Source organism: Podarcis muralis, chromosome 15 (assembly GCF_964188315.1).
Source record: "Podarcis muralis chromosome 15, rPodMur119.hap1.1, whole genome shotgun sequence".
NCBI lineage: Eukaryota > Metazoa > Chordata > Lepidosauria > Squamata > Lacertidae > Podarcis > Podarcis muralis.
In genome coordinates this window covers 22,774,042-22,792,191 of record NC_135669.1, presented here as the reverse complement: position 1 = coordinate 22,792,191, position 18,150 = coordinate 22,774,042, and the positions used below count along the sequence as shown (strand labels likewise).

General features: G+C 49.0%; 1 protein-coding gene across 2 annotated transcripts in view; it reads right to left on the bottom strand.

The window, feature by feature from the left end:
* Positions 1 to 18,150, bottom strand: part of GRIK4 (glutamate ionotropic receptor kainate type subunit 4) — a 475,610-nt gene that overhangs the window by 130,862 nt on the left and 326,598 nt on the right. For both annotated transcript variants that reach the window (XR_013390818.1, XM_028708037.2), the window contains exon 7: positions 5,271 to 5,324. Coding sequence is in view for 1 of the 2 variants with exons in the window: in XM_028708037.2 (XP_028563870.2) it covers positions 5,271 to 5,324 (54 nt within the window). In the remaining variant the exon portion in view is untranslated. The remainder of the gene's footprint in view (positions 1 to 5,270; positions 5,325 to 18,150) is intronic.

Sequence of the window (18,150 nt, the reverse complement as noted above, 5' to 3'; positions counted from 1 at the left end):
TTAGGGAAGTTTTTAATATTTAATGCTGTATTGTTTTTAACACTCGATTGTAAGCCACCCAGAGTAGCTGAGTATAAATAATAAATTATTATTAATTATTATTATTATTATTAGTAAATGTCACATTGCAATAGGTGGAATGCAATCAGCTTATCTTTTTCTGGCTCACCCTACTTGCGTGACAAGGCCCCGGGCCCCGTAGTTCCCTTATATAATAAACACACACGGGCACGGATAATTAAGGCCAATGGGCTAAAATAAACCACAACTTTATTGGTTACAGATGTGAGCGGTTTGGTTTAGGCATTGGGTGGAACTAGACTATGGTATAGCCCAACTCCTGCCCATCTGCAGGGAGTCACATTAAGGGCAAACCACCAGTGGGGGAGCCCTATGACATACGTCAAATCAGGACACACATACCCCGGGTCCCCGATGGGTTGTGCATAGGCGCCGACTCCATGGGGCCTGAGGGGGCTCGAGCCCCCTCAAAAAATTTTTTGGGGGGGCTCAGCCCCCCCAATAATCTCGGGCGCCCTTCCAGCAGAGCGCCGCCGCCGTCCCCCGCCTCCTCCCCACCTGCTCCCTCGCCAGCCAGCCAGCCAGCCGCGCGCCCTAGTCGGAGAGCCCCGGCCGTCCCCCGCGAGATTAGGGAATCCCCGGGGGCGGGGGCTCCTGCCTCGCTGCTTCGCAGCACCACCGCCACTGCCAAGGCACTGCCGGGGGGAATTTCCTTCCTCCTGGCCCCCGCGAGAACAGGGGAATCCCGACTGGCCACACCTCCCAGCCAGCCGATTGGCTGGCTGGGGGGCGTGGCTTGCCCTATTTAGGGCCGGAGCCACTTTATTTGCATATTCATGAGCTTATTTATTATTCATGAGCTTTCCCGGCCCCCCCCAATATTTTTTATAAGTCCGCGTCCCTGGGGTTGTGGCATGGCCCTAGCCCACACCCGGGCTTCGGACAGGATACCCTTATCGAGGAGGGGTGGGCAGAGGCAACAACCTCCCCTCCCATCACAAAGGCTTACGCAACGCCTAACCACCACTTGAGCCAAATGGCTCACCACCAACAACCTCACACCTGCAACCAACCTCTAATGCCCTCCATGATGTCAACCAGCCGAAATGTCATTTCCCCAATCGGAAAGGTGAACGCCATCATTGCAAAACAAGACCTCCTGGTCCAAAGTAATGGCGGGGTGCCGTATCATCCTACCAAATGAGCTCTCGCAGGTTGCAAGCAGGGATCTCACTACCTGGCCAGGGCTGGGGGAGGAATTTGATTCAGTAATTCACACTTCCCCATACAATAAAGCACGGTGATGTGTGGGAAGACCTGAATAAATCCACCACAAATGCCCTAATATTGCATCAATGACATTCACCCCCCCTCCCAAAAGCCCATCAGTCTGGGGGGCTCCTGAGTTATAGCCCTCCCCCATGTACATGACTGGTCCCACACTTGATGGCAGGGACCCCACTCAGTGCAAGGCAACCCTCCATTTACTCAGGGGGAAAGACAAATGATCTGAGCCCACAGTTAACGAAAGCCACCCCTGATGGATAGGAATGCTTGTTTTATGGCTTTGAAGTACGACAGATAAAACTGCCAAGGAAGGGGTTTTTTAAAAATCATTTATACGGCATAATAGAGCTATTGAGAAACGATCACGAGAAATCCACACAACGGCGTGCAAATGAGAAAGATTTGCCAATGGCAGGAGAAATCTCTCACACAAAAGTTAATTTCAAGAGGAGAAGAAATTTTATTCAGCCTCTTCCCAAGCCCATCCTTGAATTATAGCATTAGAAAGCTGATATCCATTTTAAAGAACGCCAGAAAGGAAACTGTAGCTACTTCTCCTCATTAACCACCGCCTCCCCTCACAAGATAGCTCGGCCCCTTCGTCAGAAAAAAAGAGCCCCCCAATTTCTAAGCACACTGAAGCTGTGCCAAAGGAAATTAAAGCTCAAAAAGCAATTTTTAATTGTTATGAGGGAAGGTTCGATGCTGAGGGCCGTATTTTCCGGTACGTTTGCAAGGATACCAGCTTAGGTCCTTTCATCATCACTTTGCAGTCATAGTCCTGGCATTAAAGTCCCAGTATGGGCTGGATCCTGTCAATACTTCCTGATAAAGCTGATCTATACATGAACAGCTACACCCACTTTACAACAAACAGCTGCAAGGGCCTAACAAGAACAAAACAAACCACCCCACCTGCACACTAGAACCAGAAAACATGGCAGGCTGCTAACAGTGTGGTGTAGTGGTTAGAGTGACACAACAGACTAGAGTATGGGAGACCAGGGTTCAAATACCCACTCAGCCACAATGCTCACTGGGTGACAGGGTTGTTGTGAGATAGAAAGGAGGAGAGGGGAGAGCCATGTACCGTATTTTTCGCACCATAGGACGCACTTTTTCCCTCCTAAAAAGCAAGGGAAAATGTGTGTGCGTCCTATGGAGCGAATGCAGGGGGGAGGCAGGCGGGAAAAGCCCTCAAGAGCCGCACACAAGCTTCGTGCGCTCTTGCAGGCTTTTCTCCAGGAGGGAGAAGGGACTGACTGGCTGTAGCAGTCCCTTCTCCCTCCTGGGGGAAAAGCCCCCAAGAGCGGCGCCCTCTTTAAAGGCTGTGCGGCTCCTGCAGGCTTTTCTACGAGGTGGGGGAATCCGCCCACCTCCCAGAAAACCCAGGAGAAGCCGCACCGCCCCTTTAAAGAGCGTTCGGCTTCTGCGGGAGGTGGGGGAAGCTGCAGCAGATTCCCTCCTCCTGGGCTCCCTTTGAGGCGGCAATGTGGGAGGGGAGCAGCTTACACTCGTGTAAGCAGCTCCTCTCCCACTTTCCTCCTTCAAAGCAACTACGGAGGAGGGAAGGAAGAGGACCATGGATCCTCCGCTGCTGGAGGCTTCAGCAGATTCCCCCCTCCGTGATTGCTTTGAAGCAGGAAAGTGGGAGGGGGGCAGCTTACACTCGTGTAAGCAGCTCCTCTCCCACTTTCCTCCTTCAAAGCAACTACGGAGGAGGGAAGGAAGAGGACCATGGATCCTCCGCTGCTGGAGGCTTCAGCAGATTCCCCCCTCCGTGATTGCTTTGAAGCAGGAAAGTGGGAGGGGGGCAGCTTACACTCGTGTAAGCAGCTCCTCTCCCACTTTCCTCCTTCAAAGCAACTATGGAGGAGGGAAGGAAGAGGACCATGGATCCTCCGCTGCTGGAGGCTTCAGCAGATTCCCCCCTCCGTGATTGCTTTGAAGCAGGAAAGTGGGAGGGGGGCAGCTTACACTCGTGTAAGCAGCTCCTCTCCCACTTTCCTCCTTCAAAGCAACTACGGAGGAGGGAAGGAAGGGGACCATGGATCCTCCGCTGCTGGAGGCTTCAGCGGATTCCCCCTCCCAGCTTAAGTGGGGTGGGGGAAGTGTGGCAGGTAGGGGGGTACCTACCTAGACAGTGAAGCCACATGTCTCTCCAATGAAAATTGGGAGTGGGCATTGTGTGAAGTGGCTGTGGATCTCCTGCCGCAGAACTGTAGGACTGTATAGAGTTGGGAGGGCCACCCGAGGGTCATCTAGCCCAGCCCCCTCACAATGTAGGAATCACAGCTAAAGAACGCCAGGCAGATGGTCCCCCAACCACTGCTTAAAAGCCTCCAGTGGTGGAGACCCCAAACACCTTCCGAGGTCATAGAATTGCAGGGTTGGAAGGGAACCCCAGGAGTCATCTAGTCCAGCCCCGGTGGACAGCATGCGCAATCCATCCCGTTGCGCAAGACTAAAGATGCTGCGCAAGGCTAAAGAAGAAGCCAAGGCAGCGAGCGGGATGGATCGCGCTTGCTGCCTTGTCTTCTTCTTTAGCTGCACTGGAGAGGTTTAGCTCCTGGCTGGAGAGGTTGTGCGGCTATGGACCCCAAGCGCTCTCTTGGCTTCTTTGCTCTTTGGGGCTGGGGGGGACGACCCGGGCTTCCCCCGCAGCCCCGAGAAGGTCTGGGAGAAGTGGACAGGCTGCATGCAGCCTGTCCGTTGCTCTTTGGGGCTGGGGGGGGAATAATATTTTTTTCCTTGATTTCCCCCTCTAAAAACTAGGTGCGTCCTGTGGTCCGGTGCGTCCAATAGAGCGAAAAATACGGTACATTACCTTGAGCTCCTTAGAGAAAAAGGAAGAATTTAAATAAATGGAATAAATAAATAAATTGAGAACGCATTTACCATCAGTACATAGATCTTAAATGAAGCATTTAAGTTAATGTAAGACCCTAAAGAGGCATCTACACAAAATTGAGTCCTATATGTTCAAATGTAGCCAGGGTAGTGAGATCCTCATATCAATGCAATAAATATAAGATTACAAAGAATAATAATTGGTAGTGGCGCCCTGTGGAACGCCCTCCCACCAGATGTCAAGGAAACAAACAACTATCTGAACTTTAGAAGACATCTGAAGGCAGCCCTGTTTAGGGAAGCTTTTAATATTTGATGAATTATTGTATTTTAATATTTTGCTGGAAGCCACCCAGAGTGGCTGGGGAAACCCAGCCAGATGGGCAGGATATAAATAATAAATTATTACTATTACTATTACTATTATTATTATTCCGTACCACCTCTTAAAAATAAACATGTCATGAATTGACCTGTTTGGCTTTCCCAGTCGTCTTGGTTGCAATGTTAAACAATTGCTTGTCCGTTTTCCTACACCAGCCAGCCAGGTGTCCCTGGGAAACTCACAAGTAGGCCGTCCCTTTTGCTTATCCCCTGTATCTGGTATTGAAAGATATACTGTCTCTGAACATGGATGCTCCATTTAGCTGCCAAATTTATTAACCATCAGGAGACACCTTTCACAAATTTGCCTAAATCCTTTTTTAAAAAAACTAAAAATGGCCTTGCAGAGTCTCCATAATGCAATGTAAACAAGCTGGAAAAGCGGGGACACGTGGGTTTCTTTGGCTTGGCAGAAAAGGCTTATGAAAAACTTGGATAAGTGCATTGCTTAGGAGATGATGTTGCTCCTAGTCTACATATTTCACAACTTTTCAAGTCCTTTAATACTAATACTAATACTAATACTAATACTAATACTAATACTAATAAAATGCAAATACAGAGGAACCCTACATCTGCCCCAGATTTCTCTCTCTTCTTCCTCTCATTCATGGCATCTGCGGAAGTGCTAGACACATCGCAGCTTGAACAGGTCAGCTTTTGTCAATAAGACTCTTATGGCGGCGGGGGGAGCGGGGGGGGGGCACAGAGCTGAAGAAATGTCTTACCAGATTAGTGAAGATATACGTGTAATAGGCTGACACCATTCCCAGTTCAGCTGCCTGCAAAGGAGAAGAGATGAGAGATTATGACAGCAGAAAGCAACCTGTTTTTTTGCTGCAGGGAGAGAGAATGTTTGCACATCATAGATGCATCCTGATCTGAAGCTTATGAACTCTATTTTGCAATGGGCATGTCCCTTAGTTCAGAGACACCCATGTACAGCTGCAATTGTCATCTGCAAGGTCCCATTTTCTTGCGGTTGACTCCATCCTATGTATGTTAACTCCTCAGTCACTCATTCGGTTGTTCAGTGAGATTTGCTCCTTTGGATGTGTGCCTAGGATCTTCGGAAGGTAGTTCAGTGGTACTGCTCATGCTTGGAATGTAGAAGATTTCAGATACAGCCCCCCAGAATCTCCAGGGAAAAGGTAGCATTGTGAGTTGAGGACCCTCCACCCGCATAGGATTATAATAATACACACAGACACATTATTTTAGGTTAATGGGCAAAATTAGGCTACAACTTTTATTGGTTACAGCATGTGAGTAGTATTGGCTTAGGCATTGGATGAAACAGCAATACCAGACTCCACCCCGCACAGCTGGGAGTCATATCAGGGTTAACAACCAATGGGAGGAGCTTGTTGATGCAAATACAACTGGAAGTTCCCCTATGACCTCACCGGGGATCGTGCCATGGCCCTAGCCACCAGCAGGGCATCGGACAGGATCCACGACTGCCTGATTCCTTTAACGGAATACCCAAAAGAGGAGGGGTAGATGATGGCACATACCCAATCCTCCAACACAGCACACATATTCCAATGCCTAACCGCCAATACCAGAAAGTTGTGACAAATTGCTACGAGGTAGGCGAAAAAACCAAGAGGCTGGTGCCAATTTGCCAAGTTGATAAAAAAGTCCTACCAGGCCCCTTGGACAACTAAGGCAACCAACCGAAGTCCATAGCAAGGTCAATACGCAAAAAGAAGCTGACCTAAGAGGGCGGGAGATCTGAAGAAAGCAGGAACAGACTGGGAGCAGAGCGCTGCTGCGGCTGTTTAAACGCATTTAGCCCCGCCCACCAGCCGGCCCTATTGGTCAGCTGGGAGGCTTGGCAGCAGCAGCAGAAGCAATCAGGAGCAGGGATCCGAATACGCCTCCCTGCCCCCGCGGGAGGCTGCTCCCGCTCACAACCCCTCCCCTCTGGGAGGAGGAGAGGTCTTATAAGGTCCTTTGAAATTCTGCTTGGAATTTTGGGTAGCTGCAGCCAGCCAGGTGAGAAGGAGTTGGCTACTGGATAGGAGTAAGGGCAGGCAATCGACATTTGGAGGCGAGAGAGAAGCATGTCAATGCTGATTCAAGGTCCAGCCAATTAGGATTCTTCACTTTCAGCTTCTCCTGCAAATAGGAGAAGCACAGTTGCTCCTGTGCTTAATTGTGTTTTGAAGTATATGCATATGTCCCCAAAGGGTGACTGCATGCATAATAAGCTCATCTCCTTATACGCCTTATTACAGGTGAATTTTTCAAATATAGCAAGCAGGAGTATCCCTTGTTTTGGTGGTGTGGGCAAGGTGATGAGATAGAAAAGGGCAACCAAAATGAGCAACTCCCTGTGAGTAAAGGGTGCTGCCTATGGGACTTTTTAATTCTGAGAAAATGTGAGTAAGAGGTGACATGATGGAAGTGTTTAAAATTGTGCCTGGCATGCAGAGAGTGTAGAGAGAACAGTTTTTCTTCCTCTCTCATAAGACTAGAACTCATGGGCAATAATAGGTGAGGCTGAATGCTGTAAGCAGTGCTTCCCCCCCAAAAAAGAGTGTTTAAGGGTACTCTCATTTTGACTCAAGAAAATCACCGTTTTGTAGTTCAAATCAGGAAAAATAAATACAGTAAATGGTCAAAAGTACAAAGATTCACAAAAAGTTTAGGGGTATGCATACCTCTGCGTACCCCGAGGGGGAAAAAGCACTGGCTGTAAGATTCAAGAAAGTATGTCTTCATGCAGCACATAGTTAAAACTATGGAACTCTCTCCCACTAGATACAGTGATGGCCACCAACTTGGATGCCTTTAAAAGAGGATGGGTTTAAAGCGGACCCCCTCTATCCATCCAGGCAACCTAGGGGCATTATCAGAATTCGAGGACATATTCCAGCCAGGCAAAAACACTCAAGGAAGGTGTGAAGCAGAGGGAGTGAGGGATGTGGACTGGGAAGAATTCCAATGGCCAGATAGAAAGGCCCAGAGGGTCTGGGTTTCTCTGCTCCTGGGCAAAATGGACCCACTTTGGTCTGATCTTAATCTTAGGCTTTTACTGGAAGCATGAAGAAACAGAAAGCGTGATTTGTTTGTGTTTCCTTCCCATTCTACCTCTTAGTAATATGCAAAGCTGCTGAAGTGAATTCGAAGCACAAATAAATTAGAGTTGCCACCCTGCCCAAATTGAGTGTGTGTGTGGCGAGGGGGGGAGGCACTGCTCATTCACATATGCAAATGCATTTAAGTGTAGAACATTTAAAATCGTTGCCTGGGGTAGTGGGAGAACTAAAAAAAGCCATGCAGGTGACAAACAGTTCAAGAGAGACACAGACGCTCCTCAATTACAATCAGTCATTTGCTTCAGAGCAGGTTTCAGTGGCATCTCAGTCTTTGTAGCTGGCAACCCTCCCATTATCCCCGAGGGAAGTGAGCGGCAGAAATATCTGAGGCTGGTATTTGAAAACTCCTATCCAGAAGTTCCAGAAGCCGCTCCTAGTTTTAAAGTCATTTGCCCCCTTTCGTTTGGGGATGGGAGGGTTGAGGGAACCTTCCTTATGAAAGAAATAATAACTGATCAAATGCTAACCTGTAAGAAAGAACATAAGAAGAGTCTGCTCAGTGCTGGATTTATGTATAGGCTAAGTAGGCTGAAGCCTAGGGCCTCTAAATCTAGGGGGCCTTGCCACCCCTCCCGCTCCCCAGTGGGAAGTCTCCCCTCTCCCAAAATTGCAAACCCAAGACTTCATGCGAGGGCAGGGCAACTCGGGCCTCTGAGTCTAGGGGTGCCTTACCAGCCTGCCCTCTCTCCAGTGCTGCAGTCTCCCCTCTCCCAAAATTGCAAACCCAAGACTTCATGCAAGGGCAGGGCAACTCAGGCCCGGCAACTATTATACTCAGGACTAGCCAGTGGGGCCCAATTTGAAGCAGTGGGGCGTAACTTGATTTTTTTTTTTTTGCAGGGCCCCAGTTCACAGCCAAAGTTTGCAAAATCTTATAGATATAAATAAAATCTATCTAGATTGCCCTGGTGCGGGGGGGGGGGGGGCTTAGAAGCGGCCCATGGAGCCCAATTTGGCCCAATTGCTCCAATTGCATTAAGGTCAGCCCTGATGAGACTGTGCAGGGGTTGGACTGACAAGCCCTGCACCTTCTAGGTCCCTGGTGTCACTATTCAGAGTACAGACTCAAGGACTTGTTATGGAAATAAAGGGGGGGGGGTACTTATCGGAAATCAGTTTTGCACCTCTCCCCCCCAAACCCCGAGACAATGAGCCCAGCCACCTTTTATTCACATAACCACTACACTACAGCATGGTCATAAACTTGTACGTTCAAAAGCTGAAATATACACCCAATATGTAGCAATGGAGATTTATGTTACTGCTTTATGAATGAACACTGTGTTTTATGAATTGACTCTGTATTTTATGAATTACCTAAGAGCCACCAATAGGGAGCTCTAAAATCTGACAGCTAACCAACTGGGTACTACCAAACAGCGACCCCTATTGCTGAAAGCAGGTAACAAGCAGGGAATGCTTCAGCTCAGCCTTTGCACTGTTGACTGAACACCCCCTGCTCTGCAGATAATGGAGAAAGCTCATAAATCGTATCCCTTCTGGCATCCTGGCCAACTCTATTACGCTGGTGTAAACCCTGGTGCACCAGAAGCCCAGAAAAGCAGCAAATAAAACCCGCTCATACACCAGCAACTGATAAGCCTTGTCAACCAGTTATTCCAAAGCCTTTCGAAATTATAAAGCTCCAAAATACAGTCCAAAAGAGAGCAGGTCTGGGAAGAGCGAGGCATACAATGGGCACCACCAGTACAAAGGCCCTGCTCTGTGTAGCTCCTGCCCTGTCATTTGATAGTGTGCCCACTTGCCCTCCTTCTTGACATGGAATGCTCTCTATTGGAGTCTCCAGGTCCAGTACAAAGACCATAAGAAGGGAGAGCAGGGACCTTGAAGTTCCCAACAGCTGTTAATCAAGCAAGCAAGCACACAGGTCACATTTGTCACAGTCAGGAGGCCTATGTCCTGGCCGGGCCTGTACCCAATCTTGTTTTTGTACAGTCTTGTTTGTCTCCAGTAACCAAAATTATATTATCAACATATACCCAGGGGTGGAGGATGGGGGTCAGAGGGGGCAGTATGCCCCGGGTGCCACTCTGGGAGGGGTGACAAGTTGGCCCCTGCTTCCCACCAGCTGTAGAGCAGCCAAGGGCGCGTGCAGTCTGTATGGGCACCACTCGTGTGCTGTCCGTACGGGCATCTGTACAGGATACTGCTCACGTGGCAGCCTGTATGGTCACCGTGCAAGCGTATTACTTTTATTCCCAGGCCGTCAGCTTGGGAGCCAACCAGGAACTGCGCAACACTAGAAGGATTAGCAAACACTAGGAATGCTTTAGCTATTTGTCTTCCATTTCTGAACCCAAAGAATCTGGTTGTGGTCCAGTAAGTACCTGCACCTAACCCTAGGCTATTACAGGGAAGCTGCACACTTTCACTGGTGACTTGTAACACTGATTGATGACTAGCATGTGTAAATGGCCCTGTGCAGATATAGCACCAAAGACAACACTCACATTTCACACCACCTATCTTTCAAACACACTGTTTTCCTAGGATTTTCTGCAACTGATGAATGACTACATTGAGTTATTATGAGTCCTGTGTGGGAATGAACCATCCCCAGTCTATCAGGGCTTTCATATCACTCTTTGAAACTTCAAACATGATGTTCTTCAGTCAGACTGTCATACAGATAAAGAAACCTCTGCTTGATTAATGATACGTTAGTTGATTAATCAATCAATTAAAACTGCATAAATCTGCATTTGAATAAATGTAATACTTGTAAAGAAAAAATAATTTTTGTTTTTAGACAACGCACACACAGTGCTTGATGAACCTCATCAATAGGGCCCAATGGTCTTCTGCCATGGGGTGGAGATCTGCTTCCTCAGTTTTATTGAGTCTATTGAAACTTGACTGAATCGTTTTAAAGCTGTCCTTATAGTTTCATATTTTATTGCTCTGTTTCTTATGAATAACATTTTCATTATATTAGAATTTTATTGTATTAGAGCATTCTATGTAATAAATTTGCATATCCTCTCTGTCTGTCCATCTGTCTGTCTGTCTGTCTGTCTGTCTGTCTCTTTCTCCGGCCATCTTGAACTTTTAGGAAAGGAACACAGCAAATGTTTAAATAAATACATGTAAAGACTGCAATCCTAAATACACTTGTCCATGACCCATTGAACACAGGAGGACTTCTCATGTAAATATTGTGCCTGCCTCAAATTGGGGTCTGGATGCAGTCCTTGGATGAATGAGTTACAACTGACTCCTGAAAAGATGGAGATTTTATGAATGGATTTTTTTCCAGGTCTGCAAACTGGGCTGTATATGTATAAATGTACAGTGGTACCCATTCGACTTCCAAAACCTTCCAAAACCAAGGCATGGCTTCTGATTGGCACAGGCACCCCGGAAACAATAGCCAGCAACCACATCGGACGTTTGGCTTCTGAAAAACATTAAAAAAACTGGAACACTTACTTCTGGGTTTTCAGCATTTGGGAGCTGATTTCTTTGTCAACTAAGCTGTTTGAGAACCAAGGTTCCGCTGTATATGTATATGGGTTCTAGGTGGGGATGAAGGAGCAGGTGCATAGTCTTTTATTCACACAAGAACCCTCTGAGGTGGATTACAATGAGAGATAGCAACTGGTCCAACGGAACCTAATGAAATGTATGGCTGAGCAAGAGTTGAACCTAGATCTCCCAGGCCTGACATTCTCCCAAGCCTGACAGAGCTACCTTGAGTGGCAGAGAGAGAGAAAAAAGTTCTTTCCTAGCATCTCATTCTGCTCTTCTGCTCCAAAAACTGCCTCCTCTCATATCCAGTGTGCAAATCTGAACCTGCTTTTTAGCTAGGGGCAGGCAGGCACATCGGTTCTCTGTGCAACCAGCTTTGAAGTCAGAAGCTTTCCATTCCAAGGGCAGATAATCAAAGAAAGCTGCAAATTATTTTTCCTGGCCTTCTTCACACAAACATACACATACTGGCAGGTGGGTAGCCAGGATGGGGCTGTCAGCAGAGAAGCAACCGTGCAACTCTGGACCATATGGGGGGATGATGTGAACTGAGAGTCAGTGGCAGATTCAAGGTTGGTAGGGCTGGAAAGCAGAATCTAGTCAGAGCTCCGTAAATCAAAGATAGTATTTCAACTGTGCTAGCAAAGAAGCGCGGGGAGGCGACCAGGTGGGAACACGGAATGACATCCTGTTGGGAATGGAGATACATTGCCAACTGAGATAAAAGGCAGGCAGTTTGATTGGCAGAGCTCATTCTTCATGGAAATATGGGACAAGCTAGACTGATGGGAGAGAGAAGGGGGGAAATAGAGCAGCCCATGGCATGGAAATAAGAAAGCTATGCATGGCCCACTTCCATTCAGGACCAGAACATCTGAATATGAAGCATATGCATAAGAACACAAGAAAAGCCTGCTACATCAGGACAATAGAAGAAGAAGAAGAGTTTGGACTTGATATTCCACCTTTCACTCCCCTTAAGGAGCCTTAAAGCGGCTAACAATCTCCTTTCCCTTCCTCCCCCACAGCAAACACTCTGTGAGGTGAGTGGGGCTGAGAGACTTCAGAGAAGTGTAACTAGCCCAAGGTCACCCAGCAGCTGCATGTGGAGGAGCGGGGAATCGAACCCGGTTCACCAGATTACGAGTCCACCACTCTTAACCACTACACCACGCTGGCTCTCAGACTGGAAAACCGTCCAGCATCCTGTTTTCACAGTGGCCAACCAGATGCCTGCAGGAAACCCCCAAGGAGGACTCAAGCACAAGAGCCCTCTCCCCTCCTGTGGTCTTCAGCAACTAGAATTCAGAAACATCGCTGCCTCCGACCATGGAGGGACAGCCTAGCCATTGTGGCTACTAGCCATTGCTAGCCTTAACCTCCATGAATTTGTCTAATTCTCTTTTAAAGCCATTCAAGTTGGTGGCAATCACTGCCTTCTGCAGGAGCGAGTTCCACAGATCAACTACGTGCTGTGTGCAGAAGTACTTTCTTTTATCTGTTCATTGGACGCCCTTGAATTCTACTAATTTTCAGAGAGGGGGAAAAACCTGTCTCTATCCGCTTCCTCCAAGCCATGAATAATTTTATGAACTTCTATCATGTCGCCTCTTACTCTTCTCTAAACTAAAAAGCCCCAAGCACTGAAACCTTCCCTCAGAGGAGAGTTGCATAAAATATATACTTGAATTCCAACATACGTAAGTCAGATACGTGCAGTCAATTACCAGATTTCTTTAAAAGGAAATGGACTGTGTGGTTTGGATCTGCACACTTTGGACTGTACACACAAGGGAATTATTTGGAAATGCCAACCCTGTGTGCAAATGCAGAGCCATTGGGTGTTAGGGTAGGTGTACTGCTTGGTCACTGAAGGGAAGTACAGTCTCACTTCCCACAATGCAATGGGCCAGACTGAGAGAGAAGCACCATCTGATCAGGCCCAACATTTGTCAGGGAGCGGAAGCATGCATGCTTTGGCTTCAGGAAGCCTCGGGTTCAATCCCTGATATCTCCAGTTAAAAGGGTGAGGAAGGAGGTGATGAGAGAAAGGCTTTGCCTTATATTATTATTATTGTTGTTGTTGTTGTTGTTGTTGTTGTTGTTGTCGTTATTTATACCCCGCCCATCTGGCTGGGTTTCCCCAGCCACTCTGGGCGGCTTCCAACAAAACACTAAAATACAATAGTCTGTTAAACATTAAAAGCTTCCCTAAACAGGGCTGCCTTCAGATGTCTTCTAAAAGTCTGGTAGTTGTTTTTCTCTTTGACCTCTGGTGGGAGGGCGTTACACAGAGCGGGTGCCACTACCGAGAAAGCCCTCTGCCTGGTTCCCTGTAACTTGGCTTCTCACAGTGAGGGAACCGCCAGAAGGCCCTCAGCGCTGGACCTCAGTGTCCGGGCAGAACGGTGGAGGTGGAGACGCTCCTTCAGATATACTGGACCGAGGCCATTTAGGGCTTTAAAGGACAGCACCAACACTTTGAATTATGCTAGGACAGTGTTTCCCAACCGGTGTTCCGCGGCACACTAGTGTGCCGCGAGACGTTGCCTGGTGTGCCGCGAGATGTTGCCTGGAGGGAGGTGGGCGAGTCGGGCGGCGAGAGGTGGGGCGGCGGCGGCGAGGAGAGGCCGCCCAGCGCGGGGCTCTCGCCGTCTGCCTGCCTGGCTGCCTGCGTGGCGCTGACGTCACGGGGCTGTAACGTGCCCCACATAGGCACACGCGGGGCGGCGAGCGAGCTCCCTCCCACATCCCATCGCCGGCTCTGCACCAGGCGATAGAGCTCGGCGAAGTCGCCGCGCTGGAAGGCCAGCAGCGCGCGGGCCTTGGCCAGGCTCTCGCCCGCCTGCGCCTCCAGGCACGGCGCCTCGGCGTCGGGCGGCAGCGAGCCCAGGAAGCGGCCCAGCCGGCCGGGGTCGCCCGCCTGCAGCAGCGCCTCGCACCCGCACGAGACCTGCTCCGCCGAGAGGCGCGGCGGAGGCCAGCCCCGCGCTTGGAGAGGACGCAGCAGCCGTCGCCAAACCCGATCCTCCTCCTCCTGCTCCGCCGCCGTCCTCTGGCTCTCGGCCGGGAGGAGCCTGCGGCGACGGGGCGGGCGCCGAAGTTGGCAGAAGTTGGCGCGCCTCCTCGGCAGCGCCTTCGTCCTCCTCCTCCTACCTCTGCTCTCCTCCGGCGGTGGGGGCGCGCCGCCCTCCCTGGCTGGGGGGCTCGGCGGGGCCCGCGGGGAAGGAGGCCATGTTCGCGGCGCGCGGGATCGCGGCCCCCCTCGCCCGCCTCTGGCCCGCTCCCCTCCCCCTGCATGCTGCCCTAGCCGTGCGGGTCTCCTCCCCCTGCGCCGCCGTCCCCTTTCCACATCCTAGGAGCCGCGGTCCGCCTACCGCCCCCGGGCCGCGGCGCGGCTCCCAGCCCGGGCTGGCCTCCGCCTCCTGGGACGCGCGCCCACCCCCGCGGCCCCCCAAACTTCGGAGCAACTCTCCAGACGCTTCTCCCCCGCCTCGGTCTCCCTCCTTTCCACTTCTCTTCCCCCCTTCCTTCCCTCTTTCTTTCTCTTTCTCTCCCACCCACCTTTCCTTCTATTAACTTTCCTTTCCCCTCCCTTCGTCCTTCCTACTTTTACTCCTGGGCTCCTCCCCCCTTTGCGCAGCCACAAATCAATCTCTCTCTCTTTTCCCCCCTCTCTCTCTTCTTTGCTCAGACGCAAAAAAGCGCCGCTTTTTGGAAATCCGGACTGCTGTCCCCGCTGAAACGATACTTTAAAAAAGGAAGAACCCACTGGCTCTTATTTCTGTTTAAAGCAGTAGATCCCGAACTCTTTTGGCCCACTGCCCCCTTGGTTCCACATCCCCCAGTGTCCCCTATGCTTACTCTATAGAAAGCATTACAGGGGTTAACGCGGCTCGCTAAGGAAGATATTAATAGAATTCTGCATTTGGGGGGAGACCCTAACAGTCATCTACCATTACCTTCTATGCTGTTACTATTTTTTTTTTTTTTTACATAAGTAAAAAGTGACCTTTCCCCATCTGGCATGGTGGTGTGCCTTGAGATTTTTTTCATGAAACAAGTGTGCCTTTGCCCAAAAAAGGTTGGGAAACACTGTGCTAGGAAACGTACTGGGAGCCAGTGTAGGTCTTTCAAGACTGGTGTTATATGGTCTCAGCGGCCACTCCCAGTCACCAGTCATCAGTCTAGCTGCCGCATTCTGGATTAGTTGAGACCCTGGAGCGCTGCTGCCAGTCAGAGCAGGCAACACTGGCCAGGTGGGCAAACAATCTGACCTGATGGAAGGCAGAGCTTCCTACATTCCCAAAGCAATTCTCTCATCCCGGTCTCAATGCGGCAAAGCAATGACGAGTGGAAGCAGGCAGGCAAAGACGCCTGACAGACACTGGAGAGGAGCCAAGCAGCTTCACCAGGAGACCTGTAGCTCAGGTTGAAAAGCAAGAAAACATTCTGGGCTTCCTAGGCTTTGCATAGGAGGAAGCATTCAGTTCCTCCTGGTTGCTTGGGTGTCTCTTTAGCAAGGCTTCCCAGGAGTATCTGCCCAGTTGTTTGAAGGGAAGCACAGTGGGTAAGCAGCTTGCTCAGTTTCCCATTGTGCCCAGTTTGAGATCTGAAGTGCCAGAGAGAGAACAGGCACATGTGCACGGTGCCACACATGCCCTGTGGCATGTTTAAAAGTGCCCTCAGGGAAGCAAAATACCCCTGTCAAAAATAAGAGGTTGCTTATCTTCTGCTTTCAGGGTATGCCTACCAGCAGCAGCAGCAACCGAGTAAAACTTTTGCTACCATCTTCTTGCTTTTCTTTGCTACTGCTCTTGTCTGAAGGGAGAGGGGAGATTCGGGAGCATCCCCGGAGGAGGACCTTGGGCCCACCCAGTGCTGATTTGCAACAGCTGGCCTGATTCCAGACATTTGGGTGGGGTGGTTAAAAATGGAAAAATGGTCGTTTATTTAGTCGTGGGCGGGCATATTTTTGTTTATTTGCCATTTTAATGAAATTTGTTATTACTTATATGGTGGGTGTGTAGTTTTTTGTTTCTTCATAAATGTAATGTTAGATGATATATTGACGTATTGTATGATCCCCCCTTTTCCCTTTCCTTATGGTATTGTGTATGGGACGCGGGTGGTGCTGTGGGTTAAACCACAGAGCCTAGGACTTGATGATCAGAAGGTCGGTGGTTCAAGTCCCCACGACGGGGTGAGCTCCCGTTGCTTGGTCCCAGCTCCTGCCAACCTAGCAGTTCGAAAGCACGTCAAAGTGCAAGTAGATAAATAGGTACCGCTCCGGCATGAAGGTAAACAGCGTTTCCGTGCTCTGCTCTGGTTCGCCAGAAGCGGCTTAGTCATGCTGGCTCCCTCGGCCAATAAAGCGAGATGAGCGCCGTAACCCCAGAGTTGGTCATGACTGGACCTAATGGTCAGGGGTCCCTTTACTTTTACCCTTATGATCCCCCTTTTTTCCCTTTCCTTATGGTATTGTGTATGTGTGTGTAAGAATATATACATTGCTGTAAGTCATTTGAAGACCTTCAGGTGACATGTGACTAATGCGTTAGTTAGTTAGTTAGTTAGTTAGTTAGTTAGTTAGTTAGTTAGTTAGTTAACACCCCATCTAGCAGGGTTCATCTGGAGCTCTGTTTAAGTGCTGTGCCGGCTCAGTCTAGTCAATGCTTGCTTTTCTCTCTGCAAACCCTGGACCTCACAAGTAGCTGTTTTGGGATCATCACCATCTGTCTTTGCCAAGTTTGCCCTCCCTCTGCAAGTGCCGCAAAAATTCTGAGCTTGCTGAGTTGTACTTTTATGCAGGAGATGAAACACAACCCCATATCTCTATCTGTTTATGTTTCTCCTAAGCCATCTCCCTTAAGAATCTCCTGCTTAAGTGAACCACATTAAACTGTACTGAGGATGTAACAGGGTTTCTCCCCCCTTTTCTTATTTTTAAGAAAAGCAACCCTTTCAATCTTTGACATCTTTATGTCGGTCACGGCAGGAGAATACCCCAGAGAAAGGAGGAGGGGAGTCAAAAGAGCCTCTAGTTCTGTAGCTGTGCAACATTACTATGGCAACAGGCTGAAGGGGTAGCCCTCAATACAGAGCGAATTCATTCAAATCCTTTATTGACTCCGCAGAGAAAGAGGGAGGGAGAAAAGAGAAGCCACATCTTGGCTCTAATTTCCCACACAAAATGCAACAGGTTGAGGTTTTTAGCAAAATACGAAAGGTCAAAACCAAAGGGTGTCCTTTGATTCTAATTCACACATGTACACACCAGCTACTTGGCTGATGAGCAATTAAAATAATGCAGTGGTGCACTGATGAGACCCATTAGCTTGCAGAAGATCTCTCTGATCTCCCTTCGAGAACTGGGCAGACTCCGTTAGCAACTTATTTTTGACCTTTGTCTGCGGACAGAAGACAAGCTGATCTGTACCTGCAATGACTAATAATGGGGACAACTTTGCATGAACACAAAATCTGGCACTTTTGATCTGAAAGCGCAGGCAGGCAGCGGGGAGTTTCTAAATACAGATACATTCACCAAGCTGCACTCTTCATCTCTGCTCCCTATGGGGAAAACAACCATTAATCGACATCAGAGATGCAGTCACACAGGCATGCAGCTTTTCTGGGAGAACTTTTCCCTCAGCAATAATGTAATGATTGCTTATGTTTTTGTACAATTTCTGTGCAACGAGGGCTCCATGAACTGGGGGATAAGTGACAATTTCTTAACAATTAATGTGACAATGACTTAGTGCAGAGTGATTCCAGCAGCCTAGCCAGTTAACCGTGTGCAAAGTTATATTCAAGAGTCTTCACGAGTCTTCTAGACCAGAGATGAGGAACCTGTGGCCCTCCAGTGGACCACAATTGCTATTATCCCTCAATATTGACCATTGTGGCTATGGCAATTTGGAGATAGAGTCCAAAATATTAGGAGGACCACAGGTTTCCCCAACCCTGCTCTAGTCTGATCCAGGACTAGAAAATGCACAATGAAATT